General features: G+C 41.6%; 1 protein-coding gene across 1 annotated transcript in view; it reads left to right on the top strand.

Annotated features, from left to right (window-relative positions):
- LOC127571889 (collagen alpha-5(IV) chain-like) overlaps positions 1-24,173 on the top strand; it is a 74,124-nt gene extending 49,951 nt beyond the window's left edge. Inside the window, exons 23-34 of the mRNA XM_052018636.1 lie at positions 521-571; positions 814-999; positions 2,966-3,099; positions 5,530-5,599; positions 7,676-7,747; positions 13,865-13,990; positions 17,082-17,180; positions 17,445-17,651; positions 18,310-18,487; positions 19,349-19,463; positions 20,088-20,260; positions 22,572-24,173. Coding sequence (XP_051874596.1) covers positions 521-571; positions 814-999; positions 2,966-3,099; positions 5,530-5,599; positions 7,676-7,747; positions 13,865-13,990; positions 17,082-17,180; positions 17,445-17,651; positions 18,310-18,487; positions 19,349-19,463; positions 20,088-20,260; positions 22,572-22,647 — 1,487 coding nt within the window. The 3' untranslated portion in view covers positions 22,648-24,173. The remainder of the gene's footprint in view (positions 1-520; positions 572-813; positions 1,000-2,965; positions 3,100-5,529; positions 5,600-7,675; positions 7,748-13,864; positions 13,991-17,081; positions 17,181-17,444; positions 17,652-18,309; positions 18,488-19,348; positions 19,464-20,087; positions 20,261-22,571) is intronic.
- The last annotated feature ends 3,527 nt before the right edge of the window (positions 24,174-27,700 follow it).

Raw genomic sequence — 27,700 nt, forward strand, 5'->3', positions numbered from 1 at the left:
AACCTCAATGCCCAGGTTGTCAATTAATTAGAACCTAGAGCTGAAGAAATTCCAGTGTGTGTTTCCTTCTCTCTCTCTTGTAATTGGAATTGAAATATTAGAAATGGCAATTGCAGCTATGCATCTGGGAGGTTTTAAACCAGGGTAGCTAGGTGATTCAAGAAAAGGCAGATATTAGAATGAGGTGGATAACTGTTCCTGTAGAGGATGTGCATCAGAATGGACATGTCAGACTGAAAGAGCCATTTCTATGTTGTAATTTCTGACTACTCCAATCCAGAAATAATAAACCTTTAGAGTTAAGTGTGCCTTCAAGAAGGGAACCTCAATCTGTCAGTTACTGGCTTTTCTCTGGCTCTTGATTCCCAGAGGCAGCAATAAATTAACAACCTAAGTAAAAATTAAAATCAATTATATTTAATGTTTCAGTTTAAGGATGCAGTCTTTCAAGCGGTGGCGTTTTAGTTGCTTCTCAATCTAAATATAGATTCTTTTTCTCTCTCTTTTGCTTCTTATGCAGGACTTGCTGGAAGAGGAGAGAAAGGTCCAGATGGCCCTCCAGGCCCACAAGGTCTGAGTATATGCCTGTAACAGTGCATTAGTACAGTGGGTAATATTCAAGTACATGTTGGTAACTGGGAACCTTCCCCATTGTAAATGCATGCTAGAAAATTATAAACCTGTTATCTGCTATTTTCGGTCATTAGAATGGTCTGACAGAAAAGGTTCTCACTGCCAAAATGGGCTCAGAAGATTATCCCCCAGTTAGATAATAAAATTATGGAAATTAACATTGGCCTTAAATTCAAACAGGTGCCAAAGGAGATAGGGGTCCCCCTGGTGATGATAATGAAGAGGGCCTTCCTGGTCCAAGAGGTGACCCAGGTCCTCAAGGACCACATGGACCTCCTGGTGAACCTGGCTCACCTGGTCCCGCCGGAATGAGTATTCAAGGTCCCAAAGGAAACAGAGGTCTTCAGGGCTCCCCTGGGCCAGCAGGTAAGCTTTAATTATCTTAATGAAATAACATCTATTTAATGGGCATGAGGAAAGTTAAGCCTCAAGAATGAGTGGGTTCGTGTTAGATTAGAAAGAAAAACATAAAAGTAAAACCAAATCCAAGGTCAGCCTCCTCGAACCCCCATTCCCCAACTTCCAATTTTAATGGAAGTGTACAGACAAGATGCAACCTATCTGCTCGGAGGAGGAGATTGGTCTGAGTTTCTCCATTTTACAGGCTTTACAGTCTTAACTTATGTTGGATATGTTTACTGGCTCTTGGGAAATGAGGCAGATCAAAAAGGCAAGAAGGGAAGGATTCACAAGTATATGAGTTTCAACTAATAGTCCAAGAGGAACAAGAACTTTGTCCCCAGAACCAACAAGCATACACCCTACCAACTTCACACCTCCAGCAATAGGCAAGACCTCTCAAAACAGGACCAAGGAAATACTAATTTTTGCTTTAGGTGCTTGCTTTTAAGAAGACTTTATGTCCAATAGGGTTTTATATGCAAGTATTCGAGTGAATAACAATACTCCTGGTCACAGTTATTTCAGTCAGTTGTGTAAGTATTTCACATTTTGTGTTTCTTTCATCGGTTCCTGTTATGAAGCAGATAAATGGACAGTAGACTTTGAATATCAAATAATTGGAGAAACAGACCTGAACAAATAAGCCATTGCATCCTGGGCATTGTGTTAAATAAATATTATATCAGATGGCTCCTCAGTGAAGTTAATAAAACCATAGGTACTGCACTTCAGCACAAAGGGAAGCCATACGTTTGAGGCCAGATATTGTGGCTAGTGATGAATGGGTTCACCACTGACCTCTGAGAAAGTCTGCACTTGAATTGTGTCGGTCCCTCCTTGTCAACTTGTGTTCCCTAGCCATTCTAATCCTCCATGGCAAGTCTACACATGGCAGCCAAGCCTGTTACATGTAAATCCTGCTTTGCATTTGTGTGGTTAGGGAGGCAGTGCTGGCCAGAGCAAGTTCCATTCATAATGGTGTCAAAAACTATGAATCTTTCTGAGCATGCAAAAAATCCAAAAATATTCTAAAACTACCAAGTTTAACATGTTAAAATATTTCAAAACTAAAACCTTAACAATGCAAATTAAAGATATAAATGAACTAAAACTTGCCTCTCTAACAGAAAATTGGAAATTGCCACAATATCTTTTCCACCGTGCGGAATCAAATGCGAAAGATTTCAGAAACGACTGACAGCAACTTCAGGTCTTTGTGTGGAAATCCCAAAGTTGTTGTCAGTTATGCAATGAAACAGAACTGCCTGACCTGCTGTGTTCCTCCAACAGTTTGTTCTTTGCTCTAGATTACAGCATCTGCACTCTCTTTTGACTACATCTTGTTGCCATTGATTGTGTAACACTGAGCGGTCATGTCAGAAGTGGCTTCAGCAGCATGAGATAAACGCTGTTTTCATTTGTTGCATAAGGGTAATCATGGCTATAGAAACAGTGAATCATTTCAATTGGGTGATTAATATGCCCCCAGCACATTCTCAGTAACGCAGGCACGGTAGTGTAGCGGTTAGCGTAACGCTTTACAGCGCCAGCGACCCGGGTTCAATTCCAGCCACTGTCTGTAAGGAGTTTGTATGTTCTCCCCGTGTCTGTGTGGGTTTCCTCCGGGTGCTCCGGTTTCCTCCCACATTCCAAAGACATACGGGTTAAGGACTTGTTGCATGCTATTCTTGGCGCCGGAAGCGTGGCGATACTTGCAAGCTGCCCCAGAACATTCTACGCAAAAAAAGACGCATTTCACTGTGTGTTTCAATGTATATGGGATTAATAAATAAATATCTTAAAGACTGTATAATTATTAGCCAAAATCATTTTTAATAAGTTCAAGATATTGTAAGGTTATTGCCAGCGTTATTTTTAGGAACCGATTTCTGATGAGTGAATGTGACAGTGGTCCCCCCTCTACCTTTAGGTAACCGTGGACCAAAAGGTTCGCCCGGACTGCCAGGACAGGATTATCTAAAAGGAGATAAGGGCTCACCGGGTATCCCAGGAACCCCAGGCAGTCTAGGTGACAGAGGTGACAGGGGTGCACCAGGACCACCGGTAAGAAGTTTGCAATATAATCTGTTCTTGCCACTTTATTGTGGGTGTACATTGTGTTGTCATGATGAAAGATATAATTTAGTTAGCCTGTTCAAGGTGAAGTGGGATGAGAGGGTGACTTTGACTTTTGTAATACATCCACCTGTGGTAGCAGAAGTTGACGTAATGAGGCACTTGATAATGCAGCAAGGTATTTTCATCCTTAGAATAAAGCCTAGAGTGATCAAAACATACTTTAATACATGTATCTAACTCTGAAAAGAAACTGATGTGATGTGCCTACTTTTCTGATATGCATTGAGAGTGGTCGAGACTCATAGAGCATAGAACAGTACAGCACAGGAACAGGCCCTTCAGCCCACAATGTCAGTGCCAACCAGGTTGCCAATTTAAACTGCACGTGATCTACATCTCTCCATTTCCTGCCTGTTCATGTGTCTGTCCAAATGTCTCTTGAACGAATGTGTTCCAGTCACCTACCACTCCCTGTGTAAAAAAAAAATTGCCTTGTAAATCTCCTTTAAACTTACCCCCTCTCACCTTAAAGCTATGCCTTCTAGTATTTGACATTTCCACGCTGAGAAAAAGACTGACTATCTACCCTGTCTATGCCTCTCATAATTTTATATACTTCTATCAGGTTGCCCCTCAGCCCTTGGCAGAAGAAGGAAGATCTAGTCTTGTGTAAAATTAATCTGAATGTCTTAAATCCAGTTGCTCATAAAGGTTGGCCCGTAGCACCAAAATATCCTATAGCAGTAAACAGGAAAATTTCTTCTCTTAGCATTGATCAGGAAACATCCAAATAAACAGAGTAATCGTCTGAGTATGTAGTTTCCTGGAACTTGACCAGAGTGCTGTAACAAAAAAAAATCTTCCTTTAAATTGACATTGCTTTCTAGGTGCATCAGGAGAAATGGCTGCCGATGAACCAAATTTTCAAATTTAACATCCTTGTGTTTAGCTTCTTAGCCATAGACCGCTTTCTTCCTTACATACTATCTTGAACTCATTCAACTTTGACCTCTTTCGAAACCCCCACTGACTCCTTTCCCACTGCCGCCCACTTAATCCCACCTTCAGCGACCCTGTCTCGAGTTACCCAAGCCAGACACTCTACAATCTCCTCTCAATCCATTCTCCAATCCGCCTCATCCTATAAAATTCTTCTTTGATCAATCTATTGGTCATATCTCTAATTATCTCCTCCTTTAGCTGAACATCACTTTAGGATTGCATCTCTGTGTGGCATCTTAGAATTTTTCTGTGAGTTTGCTTGGTAAAAATGCAGTGGAGCAGTTCAGACAGTTCCCAACCTCACAATGAAGCATTTAGCCTCCCTACTGATCATGAACTCGCTCTCATCCCTGCTACAATCGCAGACCTCCCGCAGTGCACTATGCCCTCTGTAAGACACAACCACTCACTCCCTTCCACCACAACGACCTCTCTTTTCCCCTACCAACCAGGCCCAATCTCTCACTCAGTCTCCAGTATTCTCTTGCTCTCCCAGGACCCAATCATTGCTGATCTCCCTTCACCCTTCCCCTAAACTACCAAGAAATATTCCCAAGGCTTTACCTCTCTGTCCTTCTGCCTAGAAGCTACCCAACCTTTCACTTTGGAGGTCTGTTGGACAGAAATGAGAGGGAAACCTTTATAATGGGATCCCACTGTTAAATTTGGCTGCACCTGCACATCACCAACCTTGCTGGGTTTTACCTCTGCCCTGACCCCAGGTGAATGAACAGTTGCTGATTTTTGATATCCATAAGAAAATGGGTGGAGGTGGTCATCCATAACAGATGTATGTCTGGATCATGACATCACACCGTTTACACTCTTAGCTCCCTTTACTACATCTTTTGAGGTAGAGTGTTCAAGGGTGGTATGTAGGAAGAATATGTAATAATCTGAATAAAGTGTAGTCAATAATCCATGTTCAACTTAATGTGCAGATTGGCAATTTCTTGATGTAGACACAAGAAACTGCTGATGCTGGAATCTGGAGCAAAAAGCAGTCTTTTCCAGAGGATCTCAGCAGGTTGAGCAGCATCTGGTGGGGGGAGAAGAATTTTCGACATTTCAGGTTGAAACCCTGCATCAGGACTAAGTGTGGAGAGGGAAGATAGCTGGTATAAAGAGGAGGGGGAAGTGGTGAGACAGATGCAAGTAGGTCACCTACTGGCCCCTGTCTCACCGCTCTCTCCCTCTTCTTTACACCATCTGTCTTCCCTGTCCACTCTCAGTCCTGATGCAGGGTTTGGACCTGAAATGACAACAATTCCTCTTTCCCTTCATCCCCACCCCCACCCCACCCTTTCCTCCAGTGAATTTCCTGCTATACATTGTAGGTGAGCAAGTGATCCGCCTGCCTCCAGCAGCAGCCACATTAACCATTTTGATGCATCTTCTCTGTCAATTCTGCAGGGAATCCCTGGTGCTTCATTCCCAGGTCCCAAAGGTAACCGGGGTTTAACTGGTACTCCGGGGTTCCCAGGTATTGCTCAAGAATTTTTTTTTCTGATATAAGTAATATTGTTGTAAATGTTAGTAAATGTAGCAAACACAGCATAAATTTGCAATGATGCCAGAGTTTGCAAATTCCACAAAACATCCTCCCTGACGAAGCCTGCTATGTGTTTGATGTGAAAGTGTAAAAGAATCTTTCCACGCTGTGGGAGAATTATTTTGACCTTGACATCTTGGGATGAGCAGAGCAGAATGTTTGCCTCTTGTAGAAGCAATCAATTTTAACTTGCTGTGATATTTTTTTATTCATTGATGAGACGTCCTCACTGGTAAGACCATTATCCATCCATGTTTAGTTGCCACTTGAACTGGGTGGTGTGCTAGGTCAGTTAGAGGGCAGCTAAGAGCCAAGCACATTGCTGACTAAGATCTACACACTTCCTTTCCTACTTCAGTGAACCAGCTGAGTTTTTACTGAGTCTATTTGCTTCGAACTATTATTATTTGCAGTGTTTTATTTAATTGATGCTTTATATAATCATTTAAACCCCCAAATACCACCCCCCCACCACCCACCAAACTCCTATGGTGGGATTTGAAATCACGTCTACTTATCCACAGTCCTGCCTCTGATTTACTAGGCCAGTAATGAAATCGTTGCATGGGGTGAGCATCTATAGAGAGGGGAAAGGGGAAGAACTGCTAAATTTAGGCATGGGCACATGCCTGGGGCCAAAGCAACTACACTGAATCAGAGCCCCTGGAAAAGTAATGGTTTATAGCAACAAGGGACTATATTTGGGATTTGTAAATTAGGTTGGCACAGGATAAATCCTCTATCAAAATTTCCTACTGAGCCCACAGTAGAGCAGAGTATAAAAACCACAATGTAAAATGAGTTTAAACACCGCACTAGTAACTGTCTATGTGTTTTGCAACTTATGGTGCATAGGTAACACTAGCACAATGGCTATCCTACTGTGCTATGAGTTTCCAGAAAATGGATTCCTCTCAAATATAAAGCGAATGCAACAAGAACTGTTGTGTGTTAAACTGGGGACTCTGTTCTTTTACAGCAGTGCATTGCCTTTCAGTGGGCAGGCAAGGACTGCCAAAACTTGCACAATAAGGGAAAAGGTCAACCAGGGTTCAACCAGTAGTCTGGGGTTCCCAGGTATCGCTCAGTTTCCTGGGTGAGATCCATGTCATTATATTACCTGGCTCAGAAGTTGCTTTTAGTGAGCCCCTTGTATTCATATGTAACTTCATAAAACAGGTGCTTGCTAGTTCAGGCAATGTTAATTGCATACATTCAAAATGGATGAGGAAATCAGTAAATTCGATGTCTCATGAATGGACAGGTATTCTGGTAAATTAAAATAAACCAAACTACAGATTGGAAATCTAAAACAAAAGCAGGAAATGCTGGAAATACTCAGCAGGTCAGGCCACACCTTTGGGAAGAGAAATAAAGTTAACGTTTCAGGCTGGAGATCCTTTGGCAGAACTGGGAAAGAGACAATAGAAGCTCATTAAACTGCAGGGAGGGTTGTGAAGGGGAGATGTCCCTGATAGGGTAAAACCAGGGAGACCATGGGGATAAGTTATCTGGTCAATGAGAGAACAGGAGCAGTTAGAGAGTGAGAACATCGACAAAGGAACATGGACAAAAGAATGTAGGAGTTGTAAAATGCAGAGCAGGAATTCACGCCCGGCAGGCCAGGCTAGGCTTATCCTCCTCTAACAGATGAGAAAAAAGGGGAAAAAAAAAGGGGGGAGGGAGATAAACAAGCTGAGCCAACATCACAGATGGGTGACTGATACAGACAGAAAAATCAGGTTACCTGAAGTTGTAGAATTCAATATTGAGTCCAGAAGGCTGCAATGAGCCCAGATGGAAGATGAGGTGTTGTTCTTCAAGCTTGCATTGAGCCTCATTCTAACAGTGCACTGGGCGCAGACAGGTAGGTCAGAGTGGGAATGGGATGGAGAATTAAAGTGGAGGGCAACGGGAAGCTCTTCAGGTAGAGTGGTTGGGCCAAACAGCCCATCTCTGTGTTGTATTTTCTATGTAATCCTAATGTTAATAATCTTTCTGCTGTAGGTTCACGAGGTGACAAAGGGGCCCGGGGACAGGTAGGAGATGCCGGTCCACCAGGACTGGTTGGACGACCAGGTAACTTTACAGATCAATGAACGGGAAGAATGGGGGAGTGTATCAAAGTCATGAACTGAAAGAGCTTGCGAAATATATTGGGGGCTGAATTGTATAGTGCTGGAATTAGGCAAGGGAACTACCATGCAGGGTTAACCCATAGCATTCCTTCAATACAGGCACTAGACCAGTTTAGCTCCTGGTATGCTCACTTACATGAATGCTGTTCATTGGCTTATTGTCTCAGCATGGAATGTTTTGGACAGGACACATAGTTCCACATGCGGCAAGGTCCAGTTAAAGCCAGCCTGTGCTTCTTAAAGGGAAGGGACATTGTTGTTGGAGCAGGTGCTGGCAAGTATTCTGCCCTTTATTCTGACCCAGCAGATATTCACAAATATTGCAACCTCAGAAAGAGCAAGCTCCAAGATATTCTATGCCGCACCAGAGATCCTGGTGAAGGAAATACAGGAGACATGTCCTGTGTCTGGAGAAATTCAGGATTCCATATTCCTTATTTCTTTAGGACATAGAAAGAGGCCATTTGGCCCATCAAGTCTATAATGGCTCATGGAGCAATCCCATTCCCCACTAATATTCCTTCTAACCTATTTTCCCCACATTCCCACCAAGTCCCACTAGATTCTAACACCTACCTGTATACAAGAGAGGAACTTACCAACTGTGTCATTGATTATCAGATGTTGGTGCAAGTTGGGACCTCATGTTGTCCACCACTTCCACACTGTAAAACATGGGTTTCAATGCTCTGTACAAGTCTTGCACCAATTGCACCACTAGTCTCAAGTGGCCAATGCACCACAACTTTATTGTTCACCTACTGATAATCCCCATCAATCAAAACTCATTCCTGACATTCATATACTCCACTATGCCCTCACATACTTAAAACTCACAGCCATGTGTCATAGTTCAGACACTCAGCCAGCTATTCAGCCATAACATGTATATCATTCTTGTGTAACAGCAGCACAGTTCCCTTCAACACCCACTCGAAGGTGCAGCTCCTTCTCCTTACTCCAATGGTAGTGCTCGCTGTCCTTGGAGTGGTCATCCCTGAGTCTGCAGACAGTGCAGGGCTCAAATTACAGACTGTAGATTTATCTTGATACCTAGTCCTTTCTCTCACATCCCTCTAATCGCTCATCACAAAATCCCTTCTGACTTACAAGCTGGTGGTGGTATAAACCAGCACCTCTTACTTTCCCCTCTGGACATCTCCACCTGTGTGCCTTTCTGCTTTTAGATAGCTAAGATTGGCAACTTGAATAGAACATAGAACATTACAGCACAGTACAGGCCCTTCAGCCCACGATGTTGTGCCGACATTTTATCCTGCTCTAAGATCAATCCAACCATTCCCTCCCTCATAGCCCTGCATTTCTCGATCATCCATATGCCTATCTAAGAGTCTCTTAAATGTCCCTAATGTATCTGCCCCTACCAGCACCCCTAGTAGTGCGTTCCATGCACCCACAACTCTCTGTGTAAAAAAAAAACTTACCTCTGACACCACCCCCCCACCCCCTGTACTTTCCTCCAATCACCTTAAAATTATGCCCCCACGTGTTAGCCATTTCTGCCCTGGGAAAAGGTCTCTGACTGTCCACTCGATCTATGCCTCTTATCGTCTTGTACACCTCTATCAAGTCACCTCGCAACCTCCTTCGCTACATAGAGAAAAGCCCTAACTCGCTCAACCTATCCTCATAAGACATGCTCTCCAATCTAGGTAGCATCCTGGTAAATCTCCTCTGCACCCTTTCTAAAGCTTCCACATCCTTCCTATAGTGAGGCGACCAGAGCAGAACACAATATTCTAAGTGTGGTCTAACCAGAGTTCTATAGAGCTGCAACATTACCTTGAACTCTTGAACTCAATCCCCCGACTAATGAAGGCCAACACACTATATGCCTTCTTAACAACCCTATCAAATTGCACAGAAACTTTGAGGGATCTTTGGACTTGTGCCCAAGATCCCTCTGTTCCTCCACACTGCTAAGAATCCTGCCATTAACTTTGTATTCTGCTTCCAAATTCGATCTTCCAAAGTGTATCACTTCACACTTTTCCAGGTTGAACTCTATCTGCCACTTCTCAGCCCAGCTTTGCATTCTATCAATATCCCATTGTGACCCTCGACAATCTTCTACACTATCCACAACACCACCAAATTTCATGTCATCCGCAAACTTACGAACCCATCCTTCCACTTCCTCATCCAAGTCATTTATAAAAACTACAAAGAGCAGGGGTCCCAGAACAGATCCCTGCGGAACACCACTGGTCACCAACCTCTAGGCAGAATACGCTCCATCTACTACCACCTTCTGCCTTCTATGGGCAAGCCAATTCCGAATATATGCAGCCAAGTTTCCCTGGATCCCATGCCTCCCGATCTTCTGAATGAGCCTATCATGGAGAACCTTATCAAACGCCTTACTAAAGTCCATATACACCACATCCACTGCTCTACCCTCATTAATGTGTTTTGACACATCCTCAAAGAATTCAATCAGGCTCATGAGGCATGACCTGCCCCTCACAAAACCATGCTGACTGTCCCTAATCAGACTATGCTTCTCCAAATGCTCATAAATCCTGTCCCTGAGAATCTTTTCCAATAATTTGCTCACCACTGAAGTAAGACTCTCCGGTCTATAATTCCCAGGGTTATCCCTACTCCCTTTCTTGAACAAAGGAACAACATTTGCCATCATCCAATCATCTGGAACTACTTCTGCGACCAGTGAGGAATCAAAGATCATCGCCAAGGGCTCAGAAATCTCTTCTCTCGCTTCCCGTAGTTTCCTGGGATATATTGGTATTGGTTTATTATTGTCACTTGTACCGAGGTACAGTAAAAAGCTTGTCTTACAAACTGATTGTACAGGTCAATTCATTACACAGTGCAGTTACATTGAGGTAGTACAGAGTGCATTGATGTAGTACAGGTAAAAACAGTAACAGTACAGAGTAAAGTGTCACAGCTACAGAGAAAGTGCAGTGCAATAAGGTGCAAGGTCACCACAAGGTAGATCGTGAGGTCATAGTCCATCTCATTGTATAAAGGAACCGTTCAATAGTCTTATCACAGTGGGGTAGAAGCTGTCCTTAAGTCTGATGGTACGTGCCCTCAGGCACCTGTATCTCCTACCCGATGAAAGAGGAGAGAAGAGAAAATGTTCTGGGTGGGTGGTGTGTTTGATTATGCTGGCTGCTTCACCAAGACAGCGAGAGGTAAAGACAGAGTCCAAGGAGGGGAGGCTGGTGTCCATGATGCGCTGGGCTGTGTCCACAACTCTCTGCAGTTTCCTGCGGTCCTGGGCAGAGCGGTTGCTGTACCAAGTCGTGATACATCCAGATAGGATGCTTTCTATCGTGCATCGATAAAAGTTGGTGATAGTCAAAGGGTTACAAACCAAATTTCTTTAGCCTCCTGAGGAAGTAGCCCAGGGACTTATCTATCCCAATGTTTTTCAAAAGTTCCAGCACATCCACCTTCATAACGTGGACATGTTCTAGCTTATCAGCCTGTTTTATGCCATCCTCACAAACGTCAAGGTCTCTCTCACAGGTGAATACTGAAACAAAGAATTCATTAAGGACCTCCCTACCTCCTCCGACTCCAGGCACATGTTTCCTCCTCTATCCCTAATTGGTCCTACCTTCACTCTAGTCATCCTCCTGTTCTTCACATACAAGTAGAACGCCTTGGGGTTTTCGTCAATCCTACTTGCCAAGGCCTTCTCATGCCCCCTTCTAACTCTCATAAGTCCATACTTAAGCTCCCTCCTGGCTACCTTGTAATTCTCTAGAGCCCTGTCTGATCCTAGCTTCCTGAACCTTAAGTAAGCTTCTTTCTTCCTCTTCACTAGATATTCCACATCTCTTGTCAACCATCGTTCCTTCACCCTACTATCCTTTCCTTGCCTCAATGGGACAAACCTATCCAGAACCCCATGCAAGTGATCCCTAAACAACCTCCACATTTCCATTGTGCATTTCCCTGCTCCCAATTTACACTCCCAAGTTCCTGTCTAATAGCATCGTAATTCCCCCTCCACCAGTTAAATGCTTTCCCATACCATCTGCTCCTATCCCTCTCCAAGGTAAGGGTAAAGGTCAGGGAGTTGTGGTCACTGTCTCCAAAACGCTCACCCACCGAGAGATCTGACACCTGACCAGGTTCATTGCCTAGTACCAGATACAGAATGGCCTCTCCTCTGGTTGGCCTGACTACGTATTGTGTTAGGAATCCTTGGACACACCTAACAAATTCTGCCCCTTCCAAACCTTTTGCACTAAAGAGGTGCCAATCAATATTAAGGAAGTTGAAATAACCCATGACAATAACCCTGTTATTTTTGCACCTTTCCAAATTCTCCCTCTCAATCTGTTCCTCAGTGTCTCTGTTGCTATTAGGGGGTCTATAGAATACTCGCAGTGGAGTGATTGCTCCCTTCCTGTTTCTGACCTCCACCCACACTGACTCAGTAGACGATCCCTCCAGGATGTATTCCCTTTCTGCAGCTGATTAGCAATGCCACTCCCCCACATCTTTTACCTCCCTCCCTGTCCCTTTTGAAACATCTAAACCCCGGAACATCCAGCAGCCATTCCTGCCCTTGTGACAGCCAAGTCTCTGTAATGTCCACAACATCGTAGTTCCATGGACTGACCCATGCTCCAAGTTCATCACCTTTGTTCCTGATACTTCTTGCATTAAAATAGACACACTTCAACCCATCCAACTGACTGCAAATTTGCCCCATCAAATGCCAGTCCTTCCTCACAGTCTCTCTACATGTTACATCAACCAGCACACCAAATGTCCCATCCTCTGACCTATCAATCGGGTTCCCATCCCCCTACTAAACTAGTTTAAACCCTTCACAACAGCTCTAGCAAACCTGCCCGCAAGGATATTGGTCCCCCTCCAGTTCAGGTGTAACCTATCCCTTTTGAATAGGCACAAGTAGAAGAGCATGAAGGTGAAGCTGTAATGTCACTCAATTTACCTCTCCCAGCCACAAGCCATAATGCCACCATGATATGCTGGTTTAACTTTGTGGATAAGTCTCTAGACATGAATGATCTTCAGTCAGGACTAGGTAAGAAGATAGCAAGTGGTGGTTCCATGGAGGAGTAGTTCTGCTGCTGAGGAAGGTAGACTGGTTTGATGGGCTAAATGGCATCTTTCTATGTCATAAAGAAATGGTGCTTTTGCAATCCTGCTTGCCAATGGAACTGGCAAAGGAACACAGAGGAGCAAAGCACTAACATTACATAAGATTTTGTGCAGAGTGTTGAGACCTAAGCTTTCCAGTGTGGGAGCAGTGGACAACTTCATGAGGACACTTGTGGTCCTAAACATCACCGACATCTGTTAGCCAATGGCCCGTTCCCATTGCAGCACAAGCAGAAGCTGCTGAAATGGGGTTTTAATTGGTTCCTCAGTATGGTATAAAATGCAGTCAGTTCTCCTTGAATAGACAGTACCAGAGACCTCCTCGTAGCAAATAGCAAGTACCTCTGGTTCCAGCCTGGAAGGATATCAGTGGATGAAGCTCCACGATCACATTCAACTTGAAAACCACTGTTCGAGCTGTCCTCGCCCTGCTCGGCATTCTTCTGGCATCCCCGATTAGCTGTGTACACATTAACATCCACGTGGGTCCTTATTACAACTGATTCAATGTGAACAGTGCTCAAACGATAGGCATTTAGTGACTTCTCTCAATGAATATCAATGAGGCCATAGTCATACCCCATCTGGGCTCTCTAGTGGCTTTCAATTTTTGAAATTCATTCTAACATCTCTTTTAGAAGCACATACTTGTTTCACTGAGCTGCATTTTTCAGTGGACAATGTCTGCTCAACCTCCATTGATCAAGGCCACATTCTGGTTCATTGGCAATGAAAAGAGTAATTGGAATTTGTGCATAAATGTTATCCACGGAGGTCCTGGCCTGTGTATTCCTCCAACTAGTGGCTGAGTAATTACGTTGAAAAATGGGCATCTCCTTGAACAAAATTAAAATTAATAAAAATGTATTTGTGTCTTTTTGGAATTGTTTCTACTTTTCCTGTAAATGTTTACGTTTGCTCTTAGGTCCAAGAGGGTTGCCTTTCATCGTCGTTACAAGTGCTATGAAGGGTGACCAAGGACCTCCAGGTGCACCAGGGCCTGCTGGAGAATGTGGGAGTCCTGGACCTCCTGGTCCACCTGGATGCATTGGTATGTCCGAAACTCGAGGAGAATTGTAGTTGAATTGCACTGCTGTATCTTCCACAAACGTTTTAGTTTTACCGTAAAGGAAAAATTGAACTAACTTAGCATGGTTTACAGTTGTAAAATGTGAAGGAAAGTAGCTAGTTTTCAGTTTCTATTCTGTACCCAAAGGGAACTGGAAATATGTCCAAATGCTTGTTAGTTTTCATGACATTTAGTGTTACTGAGAATCAATTGGATTGGGACTAGACTCCTTGCCTATACTAATAATGTGCCTGAGTCATGTATCATGTTTCAGGATAGCTTCACAGAGTCATACAGCACAGAAACAGGCCCTTCAGACCACCATGTCCATGCTGACCATTGAGTACCCAGGTGTACTACTCCCATTTTCCAACACTTGGTCTGTAGCCTTGTATGCCGTGGCAAATCAAGTGTTCACTTAGGTACTTCTTAAATGTTGTGAGAGCCTCTTCCTCCACCACTTCTCAGGCTGTGTTCCAAATTCCAACCACCCTTTTCATGAGATTCCCAGTAAACCTTCTGTTCTTTTACTGAAAACTATCCCTTCTGGTTTTATACACATTTTAATATGGAGAAAAGTTTCTTCCTATCCACCCTATCTATGCCAGTCATAAATTTTTATACTTCTATCAGGTCGCCCCTTAGCATCCTCCACTCTCCAGTTTCTCCTCATAAATGAAACACTCCATCCCCAGCAGCTTCCTCGTGAATCTCCCCTGCAACCTCTCAAATGCAATCATATCCTTCCTATAGTGTGGCAACTAGGACTGCACACAGCACTCCAGCTGTGGCATGTCTAATGGTTTATATATTTATACCTTAACCTCCCTGCTCTAATGCTCCAACTAGTGAAGGCAAGTATCCTTTATGCCTTCTTCACCAGCTTATTACCTGTGCTGTTGCCTTTCAATACCAGTTTCCTGCAATTTTTCAAGTTCTCGTTATTGCCTAGACAGTGGTCCTTTAATCTTAGTTTGCCTTAAAATGGAGCCGAGTGAAGCAAGATTGGTCTGCCCAGCTGCACTGCATGAATACAAGCAACGGCTGGCCCATGTTTGTATTATGCCCCTCCAGTTATACTGCCAATGTCTTCCCAGCACCAGCAGAGGGTTTCAACCAGGGTCATAATCAACCCAAGTTGGTGTGTTGGAGCCTATACCTCAATGGACATAATGCAGAGGGCCAAGGTCCAAGGATAAGTCCCGGCCCATTCCTTCTCACACTTATTTGCAGGATGAAATGAATTTCTCATCTATCTTCATTGTAAAATTCTTTCTCCCCATTCTTCTTTCTTCCTTTCTGTTCTTGTCATCCCTCTTTGGCTTAGGAGCAAGGTGCCTCAGGAACAGAATTTCAACTTTCCAACCAGAGGTAGGCTGGCATCTCAGAGGGAACCAGCACCTCAGAGGGCAACCGATGCATGTGGCCAATTTAAATCTGAGGGTCAAAAGTTTCATGCCGATGGTCTGTCAGGAGAAGTGGACACAAACCTCCCTAGCTCCCATCCATACTGAGTGAACTTTATATGTCAGCCTCTAGTCTTTCTTAATACCATCCCCAAATACATGAGCAGCAAGATCTATTCAGGGCAAGAGAAACTTCTCTATTGGATGAGATGCTGGTAGAATCAAAAGCCCTACCTCTTTATATATTCAAGGACTAGTTAAGGCTTTAACATGTAATTATAAGCAAATTATGCAGTCAAACATATAAAAAGGCCAGTCAAATTTCTTTGCTTTATGAATAAGGAAACCATTATCGACTTCTTGTTTCACAACCATCTAAAACTAAATTAGGCTGTTAATAAACTGTATAATTTGTATCCTTAAAAATGTCAGTTTCGGGATAGGTGCCATTAAAAAAGAACCTATTTTACGTGAATGACCCTTAGAAATGATTTGAATTGTCAATCTCACGCTCTCTGCAAAAATGTTATGAATCATTGCTTTAAACTTCCTCTTGTACACCTGTTTGAATATCTGCTTCTTTAGGTCTGCCAATTTTTAACCGATTATCCTATCGTGAAACACCTTGAGATTTTGCCCTCACTAACTATGCCGTGTGTCAGAGTGCTGCAGCAGTAAGTGTTGCTGCCTCATAGCTCCAGGGACCTGGATTTGAACATGATTTTGGGTGGTAGCTGTGGCATTTGCATGTTTTCACTGTGACCATGTTGATTTGTCCTACATCCCAAAGATATACTGGTAAGTTAATTAACTAATGTAACATCCCCCTTGGTGCAAGTAAGTGGTAAAAAGAACCAAATGGTATTGATAGGATCACTCTTCTGGGAGCTAGCATGGCTGACTAGTCTTCTGTGCTGTAGTAAGTTTACTAAAGGCACCGTTTATCTGCAGGCTTTTTCAATGTTCTCTCAGAGGATGGCAAGGCTAGCGATTCATCCCCATCTTTAAGTGCCCTCAGAGAGTGACAGCAATTTCCCCTTTTGAACTACTGCCATCCTTCTATGGAAGAGTCCTGTTGGATAGAGAGTTACAAATGAGTAGCTTACTAGGCCTTTTCTCAGGACTATTAACAATCTAACATGTCATAGTGCATCCATGATCATATATAACCCAGCCCAGGTATGGATGGTAGATTTCTTTCCCTTAAGAACATTTGTGTTCACTGACAAGTTTCATAGTCACCAATACTGAAACCAGACTTTTTAACTCTAGAGTACATAGTTAATTGACTTGAAAATTACAGCTGCTCAGTAGGGAATTTGAACTCATCTCTCCAGCTCTTTTGACCAAAACTCTAGATTACTAGTCTAGCAATATTGTTTGGGACTAATTTTAAGAATTTATGCCATGTGAACAACTGCAGTGCAGGTGTCGCTTCAAACTTTTCAGTGTAGAACCAGTCTGCCTGTGTGGAAGTAACCCACAGTGGGGACGCTATCTCTCAAAATACGTTTTACTTTTATTTACTGAAGCATCCTTGTTGTTAATTTGAATCACCAACTATTTTCCAGTACCTTACAGAAAGATGCTGAGGCATTAAGCCATAATACTGCCATTTCCAGAGTCATATTGTAAGATAAACAAGTCTTGTTTTGGTTTACGCATAGGAAATGCGGGTCCACCTGGTCCATTTGGTGATAGTGGGTTTCCTGGAGGTATGGGACATCCAGGACCAAAGGGCTCCCCAGGATGTGATGGACCGCCAGGTAAACAAGACAACTGTTTCAAATACTTCTTGATGAATTCTCACAGATCCTTTCTATTAATATGGAAGGGGATAGTGATAGCAGTGACAAGTTCTCTCATATTTTCTTTATAACATTACATCCATTTAATATGATGTTAAAGCTTAAGCCATAAAATGTTTGCAAACAAGCATAAGTCGATCAATATGCTTCAATCAAAGCTCTGACATTGTTGCAAATAAGACAACATCAAATGGAACAAATGATATTTTTGTTTAACATTAGGACTGAAGGGATTTCCAGGTCCAAAAGGAAAGCAAGGAAATAAGGGATACCCTGGCACATGGACACCGGTTATCCAAAGTTTCATCTTTACAAGACACAGTCAATCCAGAGAGATACCGCTGTGCCCAAGTGGCACTAAACAGCTAAGTGTTGGCTACTCTCTCCTCTTTGTGCAAGGCAACAGACATGCACACGGGCAAGATTTAGGTATGCTAACCCAGGCTAGAAGACGCTTCTAAATATTTTTAATTGTTCAAAACATGATTGTTGCGGATGAATTTCAAAATATTTGAGATTCATGCATATAAGACAAGTGGAGTAAATGCATTGTGTTGTATCCATATTATCATAAATCAGTGTAGAACAAAAGGAGCCATTTGACCAAGTGAGCCTGTGCTGGCTCTTTCAATCTATTCAGTTCGTCCAATTCCTAGCACCTCTGTAATTCTTGTGTTTCGACCTCTGGAATGGAACTTGAACCCACTACCATTTGACTCAACATTGAAAGTGAAAACAACTAAACCAGAACTGTACACTGGTGTTTCAATGAACCTCCTGATATGTTTGCATTTGTGAATAATGTGCTCATGTTTTCTGATCCTGCATAATAAGAGAGCCAGCAAGCTGAGGTTTGAGGCTGAGCATTGATTTTAGAATTCTGTGTGATATTTAATTCCAACACTTACATTTCATTCACTTCCACCAGCAATTCCATGATCTTATTTGGTCACAAAGAAAACCACATTTCTCCTCGGCATTTAGGAGGAATATTTAAATAGCATAGTACACAGTGCATATGTTGTACAAATCCAATCTAATTGATCCACATTTCATCTTCATATTTCTTTATTTCTGTGGTTTTCAGGTACAGCTGGTAGTTGCTTGCCAAGGTTCAACGTGATGCCATTTTTGTTCTGTAATATAAATGAAGTCTGTAACTATGCATCAAGAAATGATTATTCCTATTGGCTGTCAACTTCAAAACAAATGCCTATGGATATGGCTCCAATCAGAGTGCAGGAGCTACAGCCATTTATAAGCAGGTACTGCCTTCAAAAATTGAATCTGTGTATTTTGAAGAAATTTATGCATACTGCCTGGAATCAAAAAATTGAAATACGCCCAGGGCTAACAAGTTAACCTGTGACTTACTTCAGCCCTTTAATCACCGAAGTTGCAGATTCAATCCCTGCAGATATAGAGACCGAGTTGATCAGGGTCACATGGTGGGGGTGGTTCTACAATTGGGCTTTGTGTATCTGACTGAGGGAGGGAAAATTAGTCAATATTCCCATTCCTGATTGAAAAACATGGCCAGTGCTAGAAATCTGTTTGTTAAAATGTGAAGTGAGGAAAGGATTAGGCTCAGCATTGGTTGAAACTAATATTCCATTCCCAATAATGGCCTTCACTAAAAACTCACGAAGGAGTGATTGATATCTGGAACACGCTGCCAGAGGAGCTGATAGAATCAGAAACAATTATTATATTTAAGAGGCATTTAGACAGACATTTAAATAGGCAAGGCGTAGAAGGATACAGTCCTAATGCAGGCAAATGGGATCAGTGGAGATGGCCAAGGAGGTCAGTATGGATGTGGTGGGACAAAGGGCCTATTTCTTGCTGTTAGACTCTATGACTCCATGACTCTATGGGAGGACATCTTTTATAATAAAAAATTGTTGGCTGTTTTAACAAAATGGAATTTTCATTTTTTTTTTGTAGTTTGATATGGAATTAGTACTTATAAATCAGCCATTTCTCACACACCAAGATTGAATTGTCCAATAATGTCAAGAATTTGTATTGAACAAATCTGACAATTTGAGTTATGTAACTCTGTTTTAAGGAAAGCAGACCATGTCTAAAGCTTCTTCTAACTGGTGATGTGTCTCATTATACAGGTGTGTTGTTTGTGAAAGTCCAGCAATAGTCATAGCTGTGCACAGTCAAACTATTCAGATCCCACCCTGCCCAAGAGACTGGAAGTCCTTGTGGATTGGCTATTCATTTGTAATGGTATGTACTTAAAGGAATGGGAAGAGACTAAGACAAAACTTGTGTGCAACTATGGCTTGTAATTTACAATCAGGACATGGATACGTGTGTCATTTAGGTTGTATTTTGGCAAGCTAAATATGCGATGGAGAAATGAAGTAAATCTGCTGCAGTTTTAAGCTCTGCAACAGTCTTCCTACTGACCCAAGTTTCTCATTTATCTCTCCCTGTGCAATCTCAGCTCCTCTTTTTGGAATCTTTCCACCTACTAGTAGTCTTTGCTTTATAAAATTGCATTGGGCACCCACTATTACACTAACCCATACACAACAATGTGAAAGTTCCTAGTTGACAATTTTGCCTTATCTTTTTTTTCTGGAAGCCTGAAATGCTTCAGTCTTTCATGACTATCTCACTGGGCGTTATCTTCCCCATAGTTAATAGACAGTAGGACTATGTGGAAGGTTAATCTCCTTCCCTCCTGAGGGTGGTCGCAAGGAAATGTAAGGTATCAGACAGACAATGTCTCCCTCTTCTGTGTTCCAGTTAACTGATTAGTTGCAATTCTATTCTGAAACAATTTCTCTGATCTGTACTTTTGTGAATGTTTTAATGGAAATGTGTTTCTCTCCCTTCCTCTTCTAGCACAGAGGCTCAGGTGCCCAGGGATCCGGCCAAGCTTTGGCTTCACCCGGATCATGTTTGGAAGAATTTCGTGTTGCACCTTTCATCGAATGTCACGGGAGGGGGACATGCAACTATTATGCAAATGCCTACAGCTTTTGGCTGGCAACACTGGATCCCTCACAGATGTTCAGGTATAAACACTGCACTTCAAAAGGGTTCAGCTTAATTGATAGATTTGATTAAAACTTATTCTCTGCTCTTTTCATGCCTGAAATTGCAAATCTAAGCAGCTTCCATGAATCTAACACTATACTTGGTGCATAAAAAATATTTGAGAACAAGATATTAATTTCAATGTGTGTGCAAGGTTGATTTGGCACCCATTAGTAAACTGTGCACTGAAAATAGACTGTCTCTTATTTTTTAAGCAGATGCAATATAATTGCGATTTTTGGAGACTCAAGGGACTACAGATAGTAATGCAGAGTTTTGACCCAACGATCCCTCCCCGTTCCTCCCCCACTGCCCCAAAAGATGCTGCTCAACCCACTGCGTTCCTCCAGCAGAATGAATTCAACGAAAATCTCAATCGGCAAACAATTTGCTTGTTGGATCACATATTTCCTCAAGAAACTGGTATTCTCAGATGGTCTCCCAAGTACTGACGAGGCCCAAGTCTCCCTAGCTAAACGCTCAGGAAGCACATCCAGTGCACTGATCCATTTTTCTTCCTTCAGATAGGGAACATCAATGAATGCCCTTGTATATCAGTATATAGCAAACTGCAGGATAAATTGGTAAAATTGGAAAATTGGTTTATTATTGTCACATGTACCGGGGTACAGTGAAAAACTTTGTTTTGCATGCCATCCTAGCAGATCATTTCATTACATCAGTACAGTGAGGTAGTACGAGGGAAAAGCAATGACAGAATGCAGAGTAAGTGTTACTGTTACAGAAAAAGTACAGTGCGGGCAGACAATCAGGTGCAAGGCCATGACAAGGTAGATTGTGAGGTCAAGAGTCCATCTTATCGTACAAGGGGACTATTCAATAGTCTTATAACAGCGGGATAGAAGCTGTCCTTAAGCCTGGTGGTAATCAATAAATAGTAGTCTGACATAGGTGTCTTTACTATCCAGAGGTGAGTGTAGATCTAGGGAAATGGCATCCACCGTGGACCTGTTTCAGCAGTAGGTGAATCGCAGTGGGTCGAGGCTGCCTGAGAGGTTGGAGCTGATGTGTGTCATGACCAGCCTCTCGAAGCACTTCATGGTGGTGGATGTCAGAGCCACCGGGCAGTAGTCATTAAGGCAGGTGTTGATATAAGGCAAGATATTGCATATATCTCCAGCCTGGAAGAAGACAGACACAGAGAAGTTCATTGCCACATTCATAGCATTCCTTACCCAAGTCTGATTGCAGCCAGTGAATGATTTTGGTGAGGAGATCTTTATTAATATTCAGGCGCTGTTTGTAATGCTCCCCCTAATGTGCAGACAGAAAAATTGCTTCCTGAACGTCTTGGGCAGGCACGGCCTCCTGCTGAGATCATTTCGCATTTACTTTCTTCCAACAGTTGGCCCTGCCTCCGCTCATTCTCTCAGGAATACTGGCCTCCAAGGTGGGATGCCTACTAATGCCTGACAACAACTGTCTTGTGCCAAAGCTGCAAAGACGGGACAGTCCATCGGTACCTTCCCCACCTGTCCTTGAGCTTTAGAAAAAGTAGATACTTGTAGAATTGTAACGATGATTAGTAGTTGATTGGGAACGCGTCTTCAAGCAGTGGGTGGTGATGTTTGATTGTGCTGTTGAAATGAGCTTCCTGTTATTGTGTGCTCAGCAGCGCAAGATTAAGAGAGAGTTGCTTCATCACTGAAGTCCAATCAGTGTTGCATGTTGATTGATGTCTCAATTTGCCTGTTCTGGATTTTTCTGGCAGGCTTCCACTGCATGTGCATCAACAACTTCACTGGTGCGGTATCCAGTTCAATTGGTCAAAATACATTGGGATAAGTATGTGGATAGGAGGGATTTAAAGGGATATGGGCCAAATGCAGGTAAATGGGATTATCTTGGTGGGCACCATAGTTGGCATGGACGAGTTGAGCCGAAGCACCTGTCTCCATGCTGTATTACTCCATGACTCCATGGTCCTTCAAAGGCGTGCGCACACCATTCTGAGTTTTTAAGTGTACTCATAGCACCCTAAGAACTTGGGTTATCAGGTTAATTTATTGTCGTAGATCATTGCCCGCGTTAACTCAGAAATCCTACGTTTAAGTTATAGTAACCTATTTACTAACAGAGAACAAAAGAGTAAAATAGAGAATAAAATGGGTTAGGATAGAATTAGTGTAAAAGTGAGCACCTGCTGGTCGGTGCTGACTCGATGGGCTAAAGGGCCTCTTTCTGTGCTGTATCTCTCTATGATTCCATCAATAACAATTATAGTACCAACTGCATGAGTTTAAAAAAATTTTTATGCTTATGTGACAGGAAACCGAGGCCACAAACACTAAAGGCGGGAGAATTGCGATCAATAATAAGCCGGTGTCAAGTCTGTACAAAGTAAACGTGGACGCAAAAGGATATAATGGTGCTCTTCCTAATAAGTTTTGAGTTGTGTTAAAACAACAATGAAGATAATTTAATATGATTTTTCCATGGTGCTGACTGGACTGTAACAAATATAACCAATAACCTGCCACTTTGGTGATGTTGGTAACATTTACGAAAACATTCACATCAGCAAAGTAATTAGTAACCATCCAAAGCAATGAAGCTGTAACTAAACTCTGCAACACCCCTACCAATTTTCTATTGTAATAATAAATATTTTAACCGTATAATGGTGCTGGTGCAGACACCATAGATCTCCATGTCATAAAAAAACTGTTGTAGGACTTTTTGGAGTTTCCTTTTTGGTCAACTGGTGAATACAACAAACCTTTGATTTTGTAAGCATTTATTTAAAATTGTGTACCTAATGTAGACATGTAACTCAAACCCTACTGAATTTGTGGAACAGAGAGCAATTCATATTACTGCTGCAAGGCCATTTTGACAAGGCATCATGTATCTTTTATGCACAGTGATGTGCCTATTGAAGATGCATGCAGAAAAATGGTATCTTTTCTAGGAACAGGATTTTAGGGGTAATTTTAGCTTTTTTTTGATAGGTGACAAATGAGTGGTAGTGAATTGACTGAAATGTTTTCCATTGACTTAAATTGAATGAGTTGCAACCATGTTTTTGTACAGCAAAAAAAAGGTTTATGTCATGCCTGTTGATGCTTATGTCATCAATGACGAAAGAATTTGATTTTAACATGTAAAGCTGTTCTTCATCACACTGCTGACAATCTAATTATAGATGGTTTAAGTACACAGAATCACAGAACAAACAGAGGCTGTTCAGCCATCAAGTCCCTGCTAATTTAATGCACTTCAAGTTTAATGAAGAAGATTTTTCCCTATATGAGAACTATTGGATAAATGATCCAAGTATAAGCACCAAAGTTTTCCAATCATAATCAGTTTAGCATGGACTCCCATAAGCTTTATGATCAGAAAACTGTGGTTTCCAAGCACTTTCTGTTGAATTGTAAAGTTTATATTTAAAAGATATTCAAAAGCACTTATGGAAGATAAATATAGTAAGTCTGCAGTTTGCATAAACTTTATTGCATGCACAGTTCAGTTATTCTGAAAAGCATACTGAAAACACACCAGCTGGCTATTTTGTAAAAATGCACATGTCGTCTTGGGTCTGGATGGTGGTTAATGATTACTACTGTCAGCCTGTATTTAACACTTGAATTATTATATTGTAAAATGTGTTGGTTTTAATGTCACAGGGATGTTTATACGTGTACAAACATATGAGCATATATGTGGCTTTGTATTAACTTTTATGGTTAAAATATATTAATAACATTTGTATGACATTAGTGCGGCAACACAGAATGCAATGCACCTTTTAAGCAATACAATTTGCTGTTAGCTTTGTTTTATCTCTGGTAAAATTCTTTTGAATCTGTCTTAAAAACAAGAGGTTCTTAAATAATTTTTGCTCTGTCTGACTTCAAAGATATTGGTATTTTGTCTCTACCCTGCTTTACTTGTAAGCACTACATTAAAATTATTATTTTTATAACTGCACCCTCTCCTAACTTTAACATGATCACTCCCCAGTTTGAAAACCTATATTGTAAGGTGTAAGCTATCTAGACAGTCTCTAGTCTAATTCAGCACATTTTACTGTTTAGTTTTGGATTGAGTGTGGATAATATGCAATCAACCATTAGTACTATATAACACTAGGGGAAAGGGGATTTAGAACGCTTTTTTTTGATTGGACATATGATTTTTGTTTCTGCATACCTTCTGGGCATGTCCTACAGTTCTTCACTGCAACTTTGGTGTTCCCTTGTTTGTGTCCTTGCCCCCTGACTGCCCTCATTTCATACCTTTGCTCCTTTGTTCATGTTCTCTCTCCATCTAAATGACCCCATTAACCAAATGACCTTGTTCACAGGTTGTCGTCATGGCAACCCTGGCCTCACTTTACCAGAAATATTCCCTTTATCCCATCCATCCTTTTCCAACCCACTCTGCAATTTAAAACTAATTGTTTTCTCTCTTTCCCAATCCTGACAAAGGGTGTTTTACCTGAAAAGTTAACTCTGTTTATCTTTACACAGATGTTACCTGACCATCTGAGTTTTTCCAGTATTTTCTGTTTTTATTTCAGATTTCTAGCATCTGCATTTTTTAATTTTCATTTGCAATATCGGTGCAATGTTTTTCCTTCCAAGCTCAAGCTTTCTGTTGAGATGCTGTATGATTAATACAGAATAAGCTTCCTCTTCCACTAGTCTAAGATGTGCCATAAACTAAGTCCATAGTGCAGCATCCTCCACTGTGGCATTGAGACACCCATAACCAACGTGAGTGGCAGAGTCACTTGGTTGTGAATTAAATTACACACCAGAACTAACAACTTTTAAAATTAAGTTAATGCACCCAGACTAGTTTCATTGACAGCCCTGAACCAATGGCTTTTGTCTTTTTCCTGAAATCTGTCTATCACTGGCAAGCTTAGTATTTATTGCTTTTAATTACAGTTGAGTTAGTGATGTGGACACACTTTCTTGAAGTAAAACATAGAAACATATAAAAACTACAGGACAATTCAGGCCCTTCGGCCCACAAAGCTGTGCCGAACATGTCCCTACCCTAGAAATTACTAGGCTTACCCATAGCCCTCTATTTTATTCAGCTCCATGTACCTATCTGACAGTCTCTTGAAAGACCCTATCGTATCCGCCTCCACCACCATTTCCGGCAGCCCATTCCATGCACTCACCACTCTCTGAGTAAAAAACTTACCCCGACATCTCCTCTATACCTACTCCCCAGCACCTTCAACCTATGTCCTCTTGTGGCCACCATTTCAGCCCTGGGGAAAAGCCTCTGACTGTCTACCCGATCAATACCACTCATCATCTTATACACCTCTATCAGGTCCCCCCTCATCCTCCGTCTCTCCAAGAAGAAAAGGCCGAGTTCCCTCAGCCTGCTTTCATAAGGCATGCTCTGCATTCCAGGCAGCATCCTTGTAAATCTCCTCTGTACCCTCTCTATGGCTTCCACATCTTTCCTATAGTGAGGCGACCAGAACTGAGCACAATACTCCAAGTGTAGTCTGACCAGGGACCTATATAGCTGCAACAATACCTCTCAACTCCTAAATTCAATTCCCCATACCTCTCGACTCCTAAATTCAATTCATTCATTTGGCAAGGGAAATCCCACAGTGTTGCTAGATAGCAAGTTCCAGGACATACAAACCTAAATGCCAGAAGCAAGATCACTATATTATCCAAGATTATTATTTAGATATTTGATTATCAGTTGCATTGGAAAAGGAAGCAAGGGTTGCCAACTTGTCAGCAGTTGGACGTTTTTTAAAAGAGGAACACCATATACCAATTCTTTCAAATGCTTGAAAACTATGTGATCACCTAAAACAGTATACACATTTAGTTATGCATTTTTAATTGTGAGAAAATTGTAAGTCTATCTTCAGTTAAAACAGGCACATTTCAGTGGCACAATACAAGAAACAGCAGTTTTCATGGTGAATTTGATTGTATAGCAAGTACACTAATTGCTCCAAATACTTGAGCTTTAATCTAAATGGTTCAAAATGCAGTTTATTTTATGGTTATTCTCCGTATTAGATTTTTTTCTGCTTATCATGCAATAAGAGTGTGCAAATGTGTATTTGTCCTAATGGGATCAACGCTGTGATATTTTGCTCACATTTGTCCAAAAAACTTTACTATGCTGTAAGTGCAACTTTATTATAATTAGACAAAAGCCAACATTCATCTTCTGGTAATTGCTAGTAACTTAAATGGAAGTTCTCTCAATTTCTCACTGTAACCTCTGCAGAAAATTAATGGGAACCACAAGAAGTCTTGAATATTTATTCATTCCAATACTCTGGTGTCTTTGAATTAAAGTTGTATCAGTAGTACAAGGGGTCACCAAGTTCATCTTTAGTTCTTTTATATTTCATAGTATGACATTTTCCAGGTTATTTACCACTGTGCAAAGTTCTGATGTTTTATGGGTAGCATAGGAAATAATATATAGTTAAAAATATATAACTATGGCACCTTTATTGGAGCAAAATGTCTCAAGCTGCTCAACAAGAGTGTTAGCAATAACATATATATATTTTGATATTAATCAACAGGAGTTTGCTCAAAGAGTTAGATTTTAATGAGCATCTTAAAAGAAGATAGGCATGTGTAAATGTGCATGGATGGAATTATAGAGCTTAGCATCTTGGCATTTGAAGGTAAGTCCTCTAGTGGAACAATTCAAATTGGAGATGTGCAGGAGGCAGAACTGGAGGAGCACTGAGGTGTTGTCAGACTAGGAGTCAATACTGATACATGGGAATGGGTGAACGGAAGTTGGACTGAGTTAAGATACAGTCAGCAAAGGTTTATATGAATATAAATTTATGGAGAATAGAAGACCTGAACATTCTAAGGGAAATATGAAAAATAGTCAGATATAGGGGTAGCAAAGGTATAGAGGATGCTTGCATCAGCAGATGAGGTGAAAGAGGGTCACAGTCAGGCCATGTTAATAGTAAGTAGTGAACATGAAGGCTAAAGCTCCACTTGGTGTCAAAGATAATGCTGTTTTGAGCAGTTCAGCTCGGTATCAAGCAGTTGCAAGAAATGGCAATGGTGATCAATAAATGACAAAAGCATTAACTTGGCACCAACTAAAAGCCAATAGTCCTAAACAATTTCTCTCAAGTAATGCAATGACTGCTTAGCTAAGAATACAGAATCAGAATCATTTCTATTTATCAACATTTGGCTGCTGATTTCCCATGGTTTCATTCTCTCCATACATGATTATGCCTTTATCAAATGAAATATTTCGTGTTGTGCTGAATAAAAACTATAACTGGTACCAGTTATCATCTACAATCAATTTCTGTAGTGGCAGTTGTTCAAACATCCGATGGTAAGCTTTTTTCAAACAAGTTTGATTATTTGTTGCTCTAGCATTGATATAAATGATGCTGTTGCAAA

The sequence above is a fragment of the Pristis pectinata genome, chromosome 6 (assembly GCF_009764475.1).
Source record: "Pristis pectinata isolate sPriPec2 chromosome 6, sPriPec2.1.pri, whole genome shotgun sequence".
Classification (NCBI taxonomy): Eukaryota; Metazoa; Chordata; class Chondrichthyes; order Rhinopristiformes; family Pristidae; genus Pristis; species Pristis pectinata.